Raw genomic sequence first — 18,993 nt, forward strand, 5'->3', positions numbered from 1 at the left:
TAATATCACCCGAGCACTTTCCGATAAAAAGGACTGAGGTTGTTTAAGACAAATGAAGCCTATGAAACTGAGGTTTTGCTAGGCTTTGATAACAACCCCTTTTGTCAAGGACCTTTGATCATTCTTTATAGCTGGAAGAGCACTTCCAACAACTGACTCTTGGACCCCCCAACATGAAAGAAGTTGAATTCTTTCCAAAAAAATGTTTGTTGTTTTGGAGAGAGAAAAAGTCGCGTAAGTTAAAATCACCTTTGGGTAACTTCTCACTTAAAAAATTTCAAAACTTGTGATGTTCATGCAGGGTCATTGGATGATGCTCCCCATCATTGTGAAAAGTTGTGGGAGGACCCAAAGTAGAAGAACACTGTCGGCATGAAGCAACACAAAAGAGATGCTTGATAGTGACATGGCAACGAAGATTGACTAAATTTTGCTGGTTTCGGATGACTTTCATTAATGTAAAACCATCATTACCCCGGTAATAGTTAAAGTTCATCCGCATTTCACCGTTGGTTTTATCTTTCAAATGATGCATTCATCATAATTTGGATATATTCTAGAGTAATCTCTTTACATCGTTTTGAAATCTTAGAATTTGAGTTGCCTTCGTGCCTGCCACATTTTCATTGACTTCACTTCACCGTTGCATTCATGAACAGTGAGGTTCTATACTCTTTGGTGACTTGGTTGTATGTTTGATTTGTGTCTTTTACTTGCTTTCCATCTAATTTTCTGAAGGCATCAAGCAATTGCTGGAAAACTCTTGGGGAAAATGTTAGAACAATGTCTATTCTTGTAAAGTGGTGGCATGTTTTAATGTCATATTCCACGAAACCAGGCTTTTACTTTGTGTCACTTATGGCTGAAATTTCTAACTGTGCGGTAAAAGCATTATCTTCTTTGTGTTTTTTTAAGAATATGATGTATTAGGCTACCAAAAAAGAGATTCTATGACCACACAGCAACAGTTGTTAACACAAGTTTTATGGCATTTTTATGAGAACTTACCTTCTTTTTCTTTGATATCTTAAACTTTAGTATGATAGCTCCATAAGTGAGAAGATACCCTTCGAGGGAAAGGCATATTTCCTTTTTCTCCTTTTTCCCTATCATTTTTTTGGTGGGGGTTAAAAGGAAGTTGTTGATTGATTTTCGTACGAGACTTCTTTTTATATATATGCTTAGTACTTTTAACCACAATCGACTATACTAAAGTCTTATACAATTCTGTTTATACCATTTAAAGCAAAATTTGAGGAGGCACCATAATGCAGTGATGAAAAGAAAAATTTACAGTGACCGAGTTACACTAGGTGATTTCTTCTCACTCGTGCCTGTGTTGGACTGTTGGTGGAGCTAGCAGCTATCGTATGGAATTAATCGATGTGTGTGCAAATTGGTTCATACACCACGATTACAATAATTTTAAAAAAGGATATGGTGACCACCGTCTAATTGCTGGTGGAGATGTACATATAAACTCTTCCTATTTGGTTTTTATCAGCATGGCTTGTATGTACATACGTCTCTCTTAGTTGAATTATCCAATACTTGTGTTGATATGAGTTAGCAATATTCTATGCAAACAATTAATTTCTGTTTTGATCATTTCTTAGATTCTGTTGAATTATTGAATCCATTTTTTATTTATTTTAAAGTGCAGTGTCACCTTATAAAGATAGAAGACATTTATATTTTACTTTAAATTAACTTTAACTCATAAAATTTAGTAATATATTATCTCACATAAAACTATGAATGATTGAGAAGAAGAAAAAGTAATTGATTGATTTTTTTGGGGGGTCAACTTCTAATGTGTGCAAGCTGTTTCGAGTACATATTGTTATACGAAAATGAACATGTGGACTACTGACTGTTGTGTCTTAAACCTGATTAGTTTAATTAGCTGTTATATAAAGATACTATTGAAAGTGATGAACCTAAAACTTACATATCGTACTTTGTAGACTATAGTGCTTAGACTGCAACGGGAATGAAAAGCATCAAGGAGTAGTTATTTGTAGTGAATTTGCGCATATTGTCGAACAAAATGTTCAATTTTAAGATTTAACTAATCACCTTTGAGCTTTAAGGAGTAGTTATATAACAGGTAAAAGTTTTCTAAAATGAATTGTGTTACACTTTTTATGGGGTGGGTGAAGGTGAGGTAGAAGTAGAATAATCAATATGACCGCCGAGGAGTATGATGATGGTTGATATTTTTCTATTACATTAATTAGAATATCAAGTTGAGTTCGAATTCTGGAACTAAAGAATCTTTTTGTAATAAGCGTTTTACTCCTCATGAATTATTCTACGCGAATTTAAAATATTTTTAATTAGAAGATTCGAGTTTGAGTTCTGGAATAAAGAATCTTTCAGTAGGAATTGTTTTTACTCCTATGGTAAACAATTTGACGCATATTCAAAATATCACTTTTAATTACTTAGAAGACTTTAAGTTCTAGCTCTGGGAAAATCTTCCGGTAGAAATTGTTTTTATTCTTGTTATGAATTATTCAACTTGAATTCAAAATAATCAAATCAGTAAAATTTGAATATCAAATGATTATATTACAAAGAGATATCATATCTCGACTAAGGGCTACGTCCACTAATTAAGATTGTCGAATCTAATCTACTTGCAAATTTTAAATTAGTTACATCGATTGTATTTGTTTGGCCGGAGGGCCATGGTGATGGATTTAGCTATTAAGGAGTATATGGTACTAGTATTAATGGGGGCCATTAATTAATGTGTAATTAGTGATTAAAGATTTAAGTGGAGAGACAGAAATTCCTGTCGGCAAGGTTTAGTTAAGCAGTGTCCAAATACTAAAACAGACTGCTCACCAAACTATTCACTGTTCTTCTACCTTTGAATTGAATGGTTCAAAGTTCAAACCTATGGCCTATGGGTTATGCTACATTCCACTCATCTTCTTTACCCAAAGTTTTTAAAATATTATATAAAGTGAGGTATAATAATTATTGTTATAGGACGACAAATATTTCTTCACTTTTCTACAAGATTCTTTTCCTCTCCCAACGCCTTTTGTAATCATCTTCCTTTTATTCTTTTCCTTTTCATCATTTCTTTCTCTACCCACTCTTTATACTACTTGTACTCTTGTTGTTTTTTTTTTTTAAAGAAAAAATCAATAATGGTCATTCAAGTAAAGACTTACAATACTAAGTAGGCGTTTTGGTCATAGAAATTAAAAACTTTTTCATTTTTTTAAAATTTTGGAGTTGGAGTTTGAGTCGTGTTTGACTAAAATTTTTGAAATTGTATTTTTTTGTTGAAATGTACTTGTTTTGATTGTGAAAAAATTCTAAATACAACTTTCATGATCAAGCACTGATTCCGGAAAAAAGTGAATAATTCTTTTGGCCAAACGGGTTACTATTCAGATAAACGTCATCTAAATAAAGCTTAAGTAAATCTTGTGGGGAAATACATATTTTGACCCGAAAATCTAATGTGGCTTTTTTAACCTTTCAAAATGATTTAATGTCAAAAAATTGAGAATAAATATCCAAGCAGAGTTTATACTGTGTTCATATTAGTTGATTCAGTTCTAATTTTTTGCTATCCTTCCTAATTTTGTAGAAAAAAAAAACCGACAATCAAACATCAAAAAATAATAACTTTAAGAATGTAAATAATTTCGTCATCCCAAACACAACTGAGAGTTTGAAAGAAAGAAAGAAAGAAAGGAGTGTTCTGCTATTTTGAGAATTTTTTAAAAACATAAAATGTTTTGGTCAAAATTTTGTAAGATAAATCAACCTCATCCACGAATTTTCAGAATTTAGATTGTAGTGTTTATTAGTCTTTACTAGAACTTCACATTATGAAAATATGAATTTTCAATTTACCCCTAAAAGAAGTAGTAATAAATTTGAGAATCACATGTCTTTTCTACCCACACTGGTCCAAAATTTTATTTCCTAGTACAAATAAGTAAATTGGCTAAAGGAAAACGTCATACTCAATGGACGTTCGTGAGTTTTTTTTTTTTTTTCTTCCTTTTCTTGTGATAATAAAAGAAATAAATATAAGAGGCAAAAAAGTAAAATAGTGAGATAGATTCTTAAGGAGAAAAAGATACGGATAAAATAGGACACTTTATTATTAAATTTTATACTGTAGTTTCACATGGTACAGTATTTCTTCGTGCCGAGTGACATTATTGGGACCAACCACCTCCTTTCGTCTTGATTACGCTGCCAACTATTTAAAAAGCCCTTTTTCTTTTCTTCTACTTTTTGTTGCATCTGTCGTTTCATTTTAATAACTTTAAAATTTAGGCTATTTGGTGAAGGCAGTCCATTATATTTATGTTTAGAGGCTGATTTGAAATAGTCTATTAAGTATATTTTGAGTAGTTGTAAGCTTATCAAAGATGAATAATTTTTATGTTCGTCAAATATTTAACAAATGTTGCCGATTCGTTTTAACGAATATTGTAAAAAAAAAAAAAAATATTGAACCAAAAACTCGTAGCGTTAAAATTTAAAAATTGCAATACGAAAAATTTCATCACACATTCGAATAGACTATAAACGCTTACTTGTACCGGACACTAGAAAAGACTAAAAATAGCAAAAAAATGCAAAAAAGAAAAACATCTCCAAATGTTAGTACCCAATTAAATTTTTTTTTTTTGTAGTTCTTGTTAAATCTAACAATAAGTGTTTGTTAAATATTTGACGGAAATAAAATAAGTTTATTTTTGACAAACTTTAAGGATCTCAGAAATATATTTAAAGGACTATTTTAAATCTATGTCCAAACCTAATGGATCATTTCTGATATTTTCTTTCTAATTTGTGTTGTTTTATGGATAACTTCTTGATTCGAAATACATTATCTCTTTTAGTAGGTTTATTCGGCACTATTTTTTATTAATCAAGTCATTACTTTTCGGATAACATAAGCTAAAGGAGAAACTAAATAATAAGCTTTCAAACTTTATTACTAAGAAAGAAAGGAGGAAAACACCAGTATTCTCGGTTGCTTACTACTATATACTATTTGTATATCTCTATTCCTAAACAACACCATACTCTCTTTATATTATTATTGTTATTTATCTGACACTCTCTTTATATTATCTTTGTTATTTATCTGACAAGAAAAGGGAAAAGGAATTTGTGGCCCTTGAAATATTCAAACTGCAAAATACATTGAGATAAAAATATTCAATTTCTGGAATCCCACGTGTATCATATGGAAGACCTACAACAGTAGTACTAAAAATGGTCCATACCTAAGGTTCTATATACGGCTGCTAACTTTTTTGGTGGCGTTTGAATTTGATAGTATTCGAAAAGTAATGTGTTTATCTGAAATTATTTACAGAAGAATTAATTTTGAAAAACCAGTTGTGTTTGGGAAATTTCACCAAGGCTCTTAAATATTTTTAACGTTTCATTTGATTGAAAATTAATAGATTAAAATTAACTAAATCTCTATATCTGGCATTTGCTACTAACTTATTTCAGAAAAGCTAAGCTGAAATAATGCTAAAAGAACTGACTTAAGCTATTGAAAAATAAGCAAATCCATTCCCTTTTAGCTTCCCCAACCTTTGGGTCATGAAAGGTTGCGTGAATGGACATTGTTTTGAATATATTTTTTTTTCATTTTATAACTGGGGTATTTGAGCGATCAGGCTAGTTTGTGCGCGCCTTGATTAATTTTATGGGAGCATCATATAGCACAGTCCACATGGTAACTTTGTCTATCAAGACATGGATAAATGAGAAGAGATCATCTAGTTACTTTGCCCTTGATTTGAACCTGAGAGGCCTTATGGTTGTCAACCCATTTTAATTTGTTGATCACCAGATCACACTTTTAAGTGCATTAAAATTTACTCTTTTTAAATTCCCAACTATTGGTCTACTAAAATACCAAGCACAAACAAAAATCCTAATAACATGTACCATCATGGTTCATGAATACTAGGATAAATTATATAAGCAAAAGGATTTCTATTCACTTTATCAACTCATTGCCAAGAATAGACAAGGGATGAGACTTAAGAGCAATGCTATTTTTATATAATCATCTCATATTTGTCATTCATTATAGTTGTACATTGTTAACCTAGAATCATAAAACCCCAATTACTTCAACCCATCTTTGATGACCTAATTCATGGTAGAAACATGAAAGAACAATTTTGTTCAGTAGTTTGATTAGGGGACAGGCCGGTGATCCAATGAAATAACTAAAATGCACGCAAATTAGCTCGAACATTAACGTTATAAAAAATAAGTTTAGGTGGTGGGTGGTGGGGTGAGGAGGACAAACAATTTGGAGGATCCCACATTATTATAAAATGGAATTGGATGGAAGGAGTCCATGTTAAGTTATATATAAAGGACAGTTCCAGGGTTCTGGGCATCCTAAAGTCGATTGTGATTGAGTGAGGATTCACAACCTCAAATGAAATATAAATCTACATATTCGACATTTGGAACCATACATACTACACTAATCGAGCAAAATGGCCCTTCCTACATTTATTTCTATCGTACATTAGTGACCAATCTTCCATCAACACTTAAAAAGTACTAATATTCATGTCAAGACTCCACTAAATCGCCTATTTCCAGCTATTTTATGTTTTTTTAAATGTAATTAATTGAATAGTCAGCAGGGACAGATCGATTTGAAATTTATGACCTTTTTATAACTATTTGAAATTAATATTCCAACAATGTAGTAATAATTGTACTTATAGGCAAGTATTGATAGATAGTTTTTTAATTTCTTAAGATATATATATATATATATATATGGACAAACGTATTGAGTTCACCTGAGCCCGTAACTATCAACAATAGATCCACCCCAGAGCCAGAGCCAAAGTTTTTGGGCAATTTGCACGATTGCCCTTATTCGGGGGTGGTCTTTAATTTTTGTCCCTCAAATTGCTCGTCTTTAAATTTTTTCCCTTCGCCTAAAATACCTCGAGGTTCTGGGTTCAAACCTCAGCTCAGTAAAAAAATAATAATTCATAAGGCAGAGTTTCGCTGCAAAAGTTAGACCTTCTTTTGTAGAATTCCAGCAGAGTACAAAAAAAAAAGCAAACAGGCCTTTAAGGCAAAGGCAAAGTCAAAAGAAGGAATTTTTTGTTTTTTTTGCCTTAAGGCAAACTTTTCGCAAAGCCTTGCCTTGTAATTTTTTTTTTTTTAAAACTTTCAAATCCAATACCTGCAATTTGAGGGACAAAAATAAAGACTAGTGCTTTTGAAGGGAAATCTGTGCAAAAAAAAAATGAAAGTTTTTAGTTTATGGGTTCTAAATCATAATTATTTGCTCTTACTGGATTTTGAATACATTATTAATTTGTACATATTAAATAATTTTTTTAATAAAAATGCAAGATTTGCTGTAATTATTGAGTTCTGCAGAACCCATCACTAGCATTGTGGCTCTGCCCATGATAGTGAGTAACGAGAAAAGTAGTGAGTCGGGATCCCTAATAAAGGAATCTTACATGTTAAAGAAAGGTTAAACTATTAATGAAGGGCATATTTGCTCAATTTCACATACTTTAAGAGTATATTTGGCCCTTTTCGCTTATTAATCAGCTATAATTAGGTTAATTGAGGGCTTCAATTAAATTAAGGGTATATTTTGACCAACTATAGAATGGTAAATGCATATTTGAGCTAAAATATTAGCGGATGACATATCTATTAAATTTTAAATACTTTAAGGACATATTTGAACATTTTCTGTAATAACTATAAGAGATAAGGATAGAAACACACCTAAACTGTGATTAAACACACACCTAAAATATGCAGTGGTTCTATGACTCTCACTGAACTTATTTTTTTCGTATTATTTACCTCCTTCATTAGTTATCAGTTAAGAAAATAAGTTAAAACATAGCATGCGCAAATAATACAAAAAATAAAATAAAATTTAGAGAGGATACAAGACTATAATTTAGTGTGTAGTTGATAATTTCGATATAATTATTTTTATTCCTTGTCCCAAACTTAATAATATAAAGTTTTAGTTCTGTATGGGTCAAAACGTCATCGTCCGTACACTTTGACGTAACAGTTGCTGCTCTTCGTGACCTCATTTCATTAAATACCAGATTCTCTGCCGGCTGTTTTCTAAACTTTTCTCCTTTCTCATTTTCGCTTATATTCAATTCAAACTGAAAAATGCATTTAATTCAAAGCCTTTTTCTTTTTAAACCTTTGTTTTGGAAAAAAATAACGAAAACGTCTTATATATTTCCTTCATATCAAAAAAAGTGTCCACTTAATTTTTATTTTAATAAAAAAAGTATTTATTTATCAAATCAAGAAAGAATTAACCTTATCTATACAGATTTGCTCATATTAACTGTTAAATAATCAAATCTCAATACTTATTTAATTAGGAATAATTAGTCAAATTACCTATTTTTTGGCTAAGAGTTAGTATTCTTAAAGGGTGTGCAAATGGCTAAGTGAACACTCATTTTTATTCGGAGGAGTATTATTGAATGTATTCCCTCACAATCGTTTGGTACGCGGATTAAGTTATCCCGGTATTATAGTCCTGGAATTATAATCTCAGGACTAATTTATCCCATCTGAAAGGTGAGATAAAATAATACTAACTTTGATGGGATAAGATGAGTTGTCCTAGATTAACTTTGGGATAAATTAATTACTTTGTTTGATTAAAGGTATAAATTTATTCCGGAATAAATTTATACCTTCAACCAAACAAGGTAATCCACCTTATCCCGCGATGTAAATAATCCAGATTCTCAAGATTTTCTTAGGCCTCGTAAGTCAAAGTAAGATATAGTACTAGATTTGAAATAGGGGAAAGATTAGTAATTTTTTACTTTTGATCCATGCCAGAGGATAGTTTAGTGAAGGTACGTTTTCTACTCTATGTAGTCCACAAAATTATACCAAAAGAAGTCCACAAAATGTATACAAGAACCTAATTTATCAGCTTTGATGTAATTTTTTTTTCTTGTTCGTTTTTACAAAAGCAAAATTGACACAATAAGTCTTAAACTATTCCGAAAATTAAATAGGTATTTCGAGAGGATGAAGAAGAATCAGAGAAAAAAAAGTTAAAAATTGAACGCATCTTTGTTAGAAATATTATACATGAAATAAATAAAAGGATTAATAGATTATTATATTAAGTTTATCTTATACTATTTACATTGTGTTTATGTAAGATATTATTTGCGCGGCTAAATTCAGGGGCGGATCTACTTGGGGGTCAGGGTGTTCACCCGAACACCCTTGATAAAAAATTACAGTGTATATGTAGGGTAAATTTTCTGTGTTTATATGCATATATTAACTTTTGAACACCCTTGACAAAAAATTACAGTGTATATTTAGTTTTTTTTTCTGAACACCTTGAATGAAAATTCTGAATCCGTCACCGGCTAAATTAATTTCATAACCTTCTGATTGTATGACGATAACTTTTATTATTGGTCGTGGATCTTATCCTAATGAAATTTGAACTTATGGCACTATGGTACATAAGTGCCATAGTACATCATCCATGCATCATGCATGTGGATTTGGCACGTATGAGAGGGAGACATACTCATAGAGGAACATGGGGTTTTGGTAGTAGTTCAAAGTTCAAATACAATTTCTAGTTAGAACAAAGCTTTGACAGAACAACAGACCAAATTATTACTGCAATTGTCCTTTACTAGTGTCCCATCTAAGTCGCAATAATTATTGTAATTAATACTACACTTAAAATCGTCATTTCCCTTTTGTTTTCCAACTGCTATACCCCACTCCACGTTCTTGATTAAACATTAATCATGTCCTTTTAATCGTTAATTGAAGGACTTATTTCTTTTCTCGGATAGGACATCATTTGCTTGCGGACAGAGACGAATTCAAAAATCAAATTTTGCGGGTTCAATATTTGTATCATTAAATTAGTTATACCTTTTAAGTTATAGGTTGATATTTATTATTTGTTGTAATTTTTGTGAATCTTTATACATAAATCTATGTTTCACACGTTTAGATGAAATCGATAGCAGTACTTTGCATCCGCCTCTGCTTGCGAGTGCAGAAGGGCTGATCTAGAGTTTGATTACGAGTTTACATGAATCTAATATATATTTTAAAAAATTACTAAATATAGTAAATATCTGATTATGAATTTAATTTTTGTTGTAGTATTAATTTGAAATTATTATAGAAATACATAAATTTGAAATCCTGTATCCGCTTTGCTGAGCCTATTCTTCCGACAATTCAATGCTTGTGGTATAGTCGTTTTTACATGTGTGCGTCTACCATTACATTAATGATATAGGTTCACAAATGAAGATCCACTTTTGCTTACTTTTTGGGGCTAAATCCAAAATTATGATAATTGAAATGGAGCGCCCATTATTTTTTAGGCTTAAAATACTTTATCCCACTTTTTCTGGCTAAGGTCATACTTTTGGTTTATTATTCTTTTATTATTGAATTATGTGTAGGTGGATAATTATACACGGAGAATACCATCATTAGGCCAATATTTATAGTGGTGTACTATATTTCTTTGATTTATTAGTTAAAAATAAAAACTCTGTCACATATGTCTATAGCTTCTCTCTCTTCTAAAAGATTGGATAAAAATTTGAAGTACAACTTTTACGAGGTATCAAATACCTATCAGGCTCCAATTAATCTAAATTCCTATCACGTGAATCGTATTAAGTCCCGACTAATTTAAATATATCGCGTAAAAGGGTAAACGCTCTGTACTAGACCGATGCAATTAGTATTTTGTGTGAACATATAATTCAAACATTAACTCCCTATTTTTTTTAGATATATTTATGTATTTAAAAGTTGCATAAAAAGTGCTACAAGATAAACAAATTTTTTATAGTTAAAAGTATTTGACAAAACGTTCTCAAAGATTTTTTGCTCACTTACAAGTAAATAAATAGGGCCGGAGTAAAAGGGACTCGTGGAATATTAAAAATCACTCGATATGATGATTTTGAATTTTTATAACTAAAGAAACAAATAGCCAATTAAAAAGCTATCGGATTTAGGACTGTGATGTTGGTGGAAATATATTTAAACAGACTTCTAAATTAATTAATGTCATTGCAGTTGATTAGTGGTGTGACAATCAAATGAAAAGGCAAAGTTGTACGTACAATTACAAGAAATGTAGGACGACAAACTACATCATTATATGATGGAAATAATTGTCTTTTCCATCAAGATGATATTTAAAGGAGATTTGGTGTAGAAATTCAAGATTTAGTAGGTTGCTTACCACAAAAGATGTTGGCTGTATTTTATTTGTAGGTCCACAAATTCCACATTATTTCCCTTAGCAGCCTACTTTTGCTATAGTATTTACATGTGACATTGTATTTGACCATTATGTTACTGAATACTAATATACTATAAGGAAAAGCCTTAAAATGAAATTAATTAAAAGCAACTAGATGGGATTTTATGAATCGTTACGCTTTACATATTTTTGGTAGGTTGTGAATAACTAAATAAATTAAGATAACAAAAGAAGTTCAAAAGAGTCATAATGAAATAATGGTTGATTAAGCGCTAAGAAAGGATAAAAGGTTAGAGAGCTTTTGGCCTTCATCATTTCTTTCAACAAATAGAAACGTGGTCTAATTTCTTATTCCAACATTCATGTATCAAACACTTAACCAATAGAATTTAAATTATATATATGTATAGACAGTGTAAAACAAAGGTTTATCTAATAATGGTAAATAATTTTTTGATAAATATTAATTAAAGATCTGATAAAATTAGTAATTAATCTTCAATCACACGTTTAAATTGTAAATTTGAGTATTTGACCATTGGCCAACGGATATGAAGTGTCACGGATTATAACACACTACTTTTTTTGTTCTCCTTACTTTATTGTAATGTCAATTATCAAAAGAAGGGTAGCTACAATGAGCTGCTTGCCTGCCTTGACAATTGACATCACCAAATCACTTCTATAATACTAATAACCAACAAAAGTTTGATGGTTGGCAACTATAAGGAACAGAAAAACAAAAAGGATAAAACATGAATAATATCTTCCGTATTCGTTGCATATAACTTGTGACCCTTAAACGTATAAGCACTGCGTTTAACTTATAGACACCAATAATGTAAAGAAATTTTCTTCATCAAGTCGCTCAAAATAAATTTACAGGCAATCCTTAATAATTAATGAAATTTATAATTTTAAAAATAAGACAGATTATTTGAGTTTGATAGTATATAAGTTGCACTCATACACATATAAGCTCTCCAATCTGGTCGAAGTGCACAAACATCAGATTTTGGGACCACCATTTGAGTCATATCAGTAGTGTGTAGGTATTTCAAAATTTACTCACTCTGGAATAAGTTCAGATATGCAATGTCTAAAGTTTTGTTTGAAGTTTCATATAGTTGAAGTTTATCATATTTGCTTGAACTTCAGAAGTCCAAACTTCAATCATACGAAACTTCAGACATTCTGATCGAACCTAAATTCAGACACTGCATGTGTTGAAGAAGTTCGGTAGAGACTAATGTGCAAATCTTTTTTAACTGAATATACATGTTAAATCAGGGCGTCCAACTATGGCACCTGTGAAGTTTCTACCTCCGAACTCCATGTAAATACTCCTACTAAATTGAAATTCAATTTTGTTTTCCTTCCAAACTAAGAAGATTATTGGGCTACTCCCATGATACGCGGCCCAGACATTTTACAGACCCAAATAATTGCACAATCCCTTCAAATGTGCTAGTCTTTAATTTTTGTCCTTCAAAATCAAACTTCTATCTAAAAGGCCATACACATGATAATATTCACAAGATATGTCTAACTTATATCCCTTTAGACATAAGTTTGATTTTGAAGTACAAAAATTAAATTCCAGCACAAAATAGGGACGAAAGTGTAAATGACTCCTTGCCTTGGGCTCGTATTAATGGATTTGTAAGACTGGACTCAACTCACCTGGCCCAAATAACTTGCGTACTCAATAAATCCAACCAATCAGAAAACTTCTACCCATATAACTCTAGTTTTTGACTGAGTCGGGATTCGAACCCCAAATCTCATGCTAATAGGTGAAGGGAAAATATTAAAGACCACCAATTTAATGGACAAAAATTAAAGACCACCCCATTGCCCATTGAAATTCAATTTTGTTTTCCTTCCAAACTAAGAAGATTATTGATACGTGGCCCAGACATTCTACAGACCCAAATAATTGCACAGTCCCTTCAAATGTGCTACTCTTTAATTTTTAGTCTTCAAAATCGAATTTCTACCTATAGGACCACACACATGTGTCTAACTTATGTCCCTTTAGGCATAAGTTTGATTTTGGAGGACAAAAAATTAAATTCCAGCACAAAATAGGGACAAAAGTGCAAATGACCCCTTGCCCTGGATTGGCAAAGCTGGACTCAACTAACCCGGCCCAAATAATCAGCTCACTCAACAAATCCAACCAATCATAAAACACTACGTGTCTCATTCGAATACCACAACCGTTAACCGTTTCATTTTTCCCTCCATTAACTATAACACGAAAGCTCAACCAATTTATTCACACATATCACAAAAAACATTTAATCTCCGTTAACCTACGCCCATTCCACCGGCGCACGTTAGCACAGTTTTGTTATGGCATCTTCGATTCCAGTTGTTCAGTCGGGTCGGATCCGGGTTGTAAAGCAAGGATCAGGACCGTTGGTTGGACCAGTGGTATATTGGATGTTCAGAGATCAACGGATAAGAGATAATTGGGCATTAATCCACGCCGTTGATCAAGCTAACAAGGCCAATGTACCTGTAGCTATTGCTTTTAATTTGTTTGATCAGTTTTTAGGTGCAAAAGCTAGACAGTTAGGTTTTATGCTTAGAGGCCTTGAGAAACTTCACCGTGACCTGGAAAATACTCTTCAAATTCCATTTTTTCTATTTCAGGTAAAAAAAAAAAAAAAAAAAGAGGTACTTTTAAATATGCATTTGCTTATATATTGTTCATTTTGCACTTATATTTGTGTTGTTAGTTATTTGTTTTGGTTTCAGAACTTCATGAATTATGTCGTAAAGTTGATTAGGTATACTTATTTATTTATTTATATATTATGCGTGCTTAGAGCTTCAATTATTATTTCTTTAGCGTGCTTTTAGTTAATCAGCAGCTGTAGTTTTTGTTCTCACCTAATATAGTGTAAAACATGTTGCAGTAAGTAGAAATTGTATTAAAAATAAGTTAGGTTCATGTGAAATTTAGATAACATGTAGTTTTGGAGAACCCGAATTTAATAGTAATAGAATGAAATGAGAGCGAGTAGAATGGGTATTGAAGATACTTATAGTCAAGTACTCTAACTATGTTGGGATTTACAGTTCGATCCATTCATTGATTAGGTATATGATCAAATATCACATTATGTGTCATTTATGAATATTCTTCTAGATGTAAATAGTCCCATGATTTTGTGCTGGAACTCTGAATGTAACCTTTGTATTACTCTCTACTTTGGTACGTTTTCCATTTGATTTTTTTTTTCCCTTCTTGTTGTTGCTTATTAGTAGGCATTTTTAAGCTTATTATGCAATTGACTGTCTTGAACAGGGACAAGCTGTAGATACAATTCCCGATTTTCTGAAAGAATGTGGAGCTTCTCTTCTAGTAACGGATTTCTCACCTTTGAGAGATGTTCGGAGTTGGAAAGAAAAAATTTGTGAGAGGGTGGGTGAATCGGTAACAGTACACGAGGTTGATGCACACAATATTATTCCTCTTTGGGTGGCATCAGATAAATTGGAATACAGTGCTAGAACCCTACGGGGTAAAATAAATAAGCTGCTTCCGGACTATCTGATTGAATTGCCTGCAATAGGACCTCCCAAGATAAAGTGGTCTTCCTCAAATCCTCCAATAGATTGGCCAAAAATAATTGCAGATGTTGTAAGGTAAGATATTCACTCTGGTCTAACAATCTAGTGAATCTTTATGTTTAGTCTACAAATGGTATTAATTGATCAATGCACCAGGAAAGGAGCAGAAGTTCCTGAAATTGAATGGTGTGAACCAGGTGAAGACGCTGCATTGGAAGTGCTAATGGGAAGTAAAAAAGGATTCCTGACTACCAGGTTGAAGAATTATTCAACGGACCGGAACAACCCTCTGAAACCCCAAGCACTTTCTGGTCTCTCTCCTTATTTGCACTTTGGGCAGATATCAGCGCAGAGATGTGCTTTAGAAGCACACAAAGTTCGGAAACATTATACTCAGGTCGTGGAATCGTGTCTGTCCATCTACATTCATGCTATAATTCTGCTTAATAAGAAATCCTTTCTTCAGTCTATAGAATTAGTCGATAAGCTACTTGCCTGCTGTTGCATTATATTTGGGTCCAGGAAGGAATTGGGGTAAAGGCGAGAAAATTGGGTGGTTTACTTCACTTAGGTGAAGTGTAGCTGCTCTCGTTTTTCATAGGTTTCCTATTGGCTCAGTATATGAGGCTTATTTGGTTAATTGCTGCTTATGCAGGCAGTTGACACATTTCTGGAGGAAATGATTGTGCGCAGAGAGCTTGCTGATAACTTCTGCTATTACCAGCCTCGATATGATTCATTACTGGGTGCATGGGAATGGGCACGTAAAACCTTGATGGAACATGCATCTGATAAGCGTGAACATATATACACGTGAGTGAAGTGCTTAGTTTTCTTTGTAGATCTAGAGTAGGCATGTAAACAATAAGCTTCTTAACTATCTGTTCTTCAAATCTCTATAAATTGGAGTTTGTTTGAAGATGAAACATAAAACTTATTGTAAGATTCTAGTAACTACTTTATATGGTATTGAAGTTGGAAGTGAATATGGTCTTTTGCAGGCGAGAGCAACTGGAGAAGGCACAAACTGCAGACACTGTAAATTACCTTTTCATCTTAATTATTACACTAAAAGAAGTGTTGAAAAAGCGTGATAATATTAGGTTGTGAGGGAAGAGTTATCAATCTGATTGGAATACCTTAGCATGGCACTGCTATTTCACCTAATGCTTTTAGGTTTCTAGCAGGATCCTCTTCACATCTTGCAATGAAATGGTTCTTTTCATGTGTTTCAGTTGCTATGAGTTCAAATATATCTTCCAACTTGTTTATTGATTTGTTTATTTCTTGTTTTTTTCTTTTGGTTCAGCTTTGGAATGCTTCTCAATTAGAGATGGTTCATCATGGAAAAATGCATGGTTTTATGAGGCAAGTAATACTGCTCCGTATTATGTCCTGCTCCTGCTAGTTGAATTCCTGAAAAGTGACTCCACTCTGATGCATTATCTGGTCTTCTGCATCACTTAATTATGCTTGATTCTTTTATTGTGTTTGTTTTGTTTTCCACCCTGTTACGAGCACGTTTAAAAGTAGTATATTTTCCATAAGCGGATCTTATCAGCCAAAATAAAAAAAGGTGTAGGTTTCTCGTTGAACATTAAAAAGGAAGCAAAATGAAAAGGTAATTTGGTAAATAAAATCTTACTAGCCAAAAGCAAAATGAGATGTAGATCTCTCTGTTGAAAATCAAACAGAAGTGAATTGAAAAGGTAATTGGTCTATAGCTTATTCTAGTTTGTCAGCAAGCAGTGAAAATCTTCAGATATAGTAATTTGCAGCAGAATACCATGAACAGCGGCCTTAACAGATAACTTAGTGGTGGAATGATTATCATGAGGAAAAATGATATTTGGTAAATGTTATAGACTTTTGAATACTGAGAATATTTATTGAATATGAGAAAGAAGAATGAGTATTGGTGGTTCTTTTACCGCGTATTAATCATAATGTAGCCAGGCTTTCCAATTTCTTGGTGCTTCTCACTTCGCTAGTGAACATGACAAAATTGTATAGAACAGGTTTAGTTTATTAATTTGTTGATTACATGCAGTATAATGCTTTATGGTCCAGTACCTCTTTTTGATTCACCAAAAGATTGGGATCTTCTACTAATTTTCTGTTTATGCTCTGATTTAACTCTTTACTCTTTTTCTCAATAACTTTCTTCTTTTATCAAGAAATACTGCTTGAATGGCTCATTTGTTCAACTTCAAATTTTTATGCAGGATGTATTGGGCTAAAAAGATACTCGAATGGACAAGTGGACCGGAAGAAGCTCTGGCTATCACAATATATTTGAATGATAAGGTAATCTATCTGCAGCAATTGCATTTGGAGATGCATCAGAGTTCTGATCTGAAATCTTGTTGTTTTGCAGTATCATATTGATGGAAGGGATCCTAGTGGTTATGTTGGATGCATGTGGTCAATATGTGGAGTACACGACCAGGTCATCATGCTTAATCCCTTCAATATTACAGAAAAGTAGTTGTGTGATTGTTAGTATTGATCAACAATCCAAATTATAGCACGCAATTATCTTTTCGCACACTGGGAAGTATTATGGCTACAATTGTAAACCAATCCCTATGCAAAATCCAAAATACTGAATGTTCCCCCACAGATATAGCCTTTACAGTTAGAGGTGGCAAAATAGCCCATCAAAACATAACCCGCCCAACCTGTCCATTTAGTAGCACAGCCCATTAAAATTGGGCTGATATATTTCCCACATTGACTTACGAGAAATCTTGTCAAAATATTTTCAAAAATACTTTTTAAATTGGATATGTTATATACAGTCATAATAAAGAAAAATAATAATTTTATAAGGTACTAAAAAAATTTAAAAGAACAAATAAAGCAATTAGAACTTAGTAAGAATTGGGCGAGTTGGGTAATGACCCGCATTTTAGCCCATTTCGACCCAAGTAGTTGACCGCCCATTTATTAACTCAGTCCATTTTGACCCGCCCAAATTCAGCCCAACTCGCTCATTTGACACCTCTACTTACAGTCAATGAAGTGGAATGAAAACCACGAAAGATAGAGGTTTCAAGTTCCAGCAGAGAGAAAAAATGTTAGGTGATCTTTTTTCATCCGTTTAAGCCTTCGCGGGCAGAGTTACCCCGTATGTGTGGTGGTAATAGGTGGGGATTACCCGGTGAGTAGCGGAGGCGTACATCAAGTATAGCACAGACACCACCAGTATTTAAAAATGATATGTTACCAACATTGAAAATTACTAGGCACCCAATATTCAAAATACTAGGTGTGCCACCGTGTGTAATATAACATGTAACTGTAACGCTCATAGTTAATTGGTAACCATCCTAAGTGGCAGGTAGTCAACTGCTTGTGTGGTTCGAATATGAGAAAAACATGTTAGTAACTTCAGTGAACTAATATATACCACATTTTTTAGGACATTCAATAACTGCAACTGAGATTTTTCATGTTTTGGGCTGGCTAATTCAGGGTTGGCGAGAGCGCCCCGTATTTGGGAAAATCAGGTATATGAACTATGCAGGTTGCAAGAGGAAATTCAACGTGGATGGATATATTTCTTACGTTAAAAGGCTGGTAGGTGAAAGCAAAAAAAGAAAAGCGGAAGTATTTTTCGACAAGAAGGCAAAAGAATTGCGTAGTTAGCATTTGTAGCTCTTCAAACCCAGATTTGAAGGCTCTATTGTTTTCTTTTAAATCTTATGTCTTAGTATTTAAAATTTGAAGTCACTTGAACAATTCATCCACAAATACTCCTGGATTTTGAAGATTTTTGATATATAATAGGTTTTTAACGGGACAAAACCTGACGGTTGGGACAAGCTTGGTATACTGCCTTTCCTTTACCAATAGATTGGATAGTCGCATTGCAATTATGCAACCTGTACAGATCACTTTCTGGATTTTGGCGGTGTATTAGCAACTGTAGACGGTGTCGCCCGGAGAGTTATCTTTTAGATTTTAAGTGAAACGCTTATTATCATAATAAGTGTAGTTTATGAGGAGAACTGCTCAGGATATTTGACATATGATAGGTTTTTAACCGGACAAAACCTGACAGCTGAGACAAG

General features: G+C 32.7%; 1 protein-coding gene across 2 annotated transcripts; it reads left to right on the plus strand.

The window, feature by feature from the left end:
* The first annotated feature begins 13,582 nt into the window (after positions 1–13,582).
* Positions 13,583–18,727, plus strand: LOC132635039 (deoxyribodipyrimidine photo-lyase). Of its 2 annotated transcripts, XM_060351248.1 has the most exons (9): positions 13,585–13,993; positions 14,652–14,992; positions 15,074–15,314; positions 15,573–15,730; positions 15,919–15,955; positions 16,227–16,285; positions 17,143–17,224; positions 17,295–17,366; positions 18,395–18,727. In XM_060351248.1, exons 1-9 carry the CDS (start codon positions 13,691–13,693, stop codon positions 18,566–18,568), a joined length of 1,467 nt encoding a protein of 488 aa, XP_060207231.1. In that variant the 5' UTR covers positions 13,585–13,690; the 3' UTR covers positions 18,569–18,727. The 2 variants fall into 2 exon arrangements, with proteins under 2 accessions (XP_060207232.1, XP_060207231.1); XM_060351249.1 differs by lacking the exons at positions 15,573–15,730; positions 15,919–15,955 and having other exon boundaries at positions 13,583–13,993.
* The last annotated feature ends 266 nt before the right edge of the window (positions 18,728–18,993 follow it).

This window comes from Lycium barbarum, chromosome 4 (genome assembly GCF_019175385.1).
Source record: "Lycium barbarum isolate Lr01 chromosome 4, ASM1917538v2, whole genome shotgun sequence".
Lineage (NCBI taxonomy): Eukaryota > Viridiplantae > Streptophyta > Magnoliopsida > Solanales > Solanaceae > Lycium > Lycium barbarum.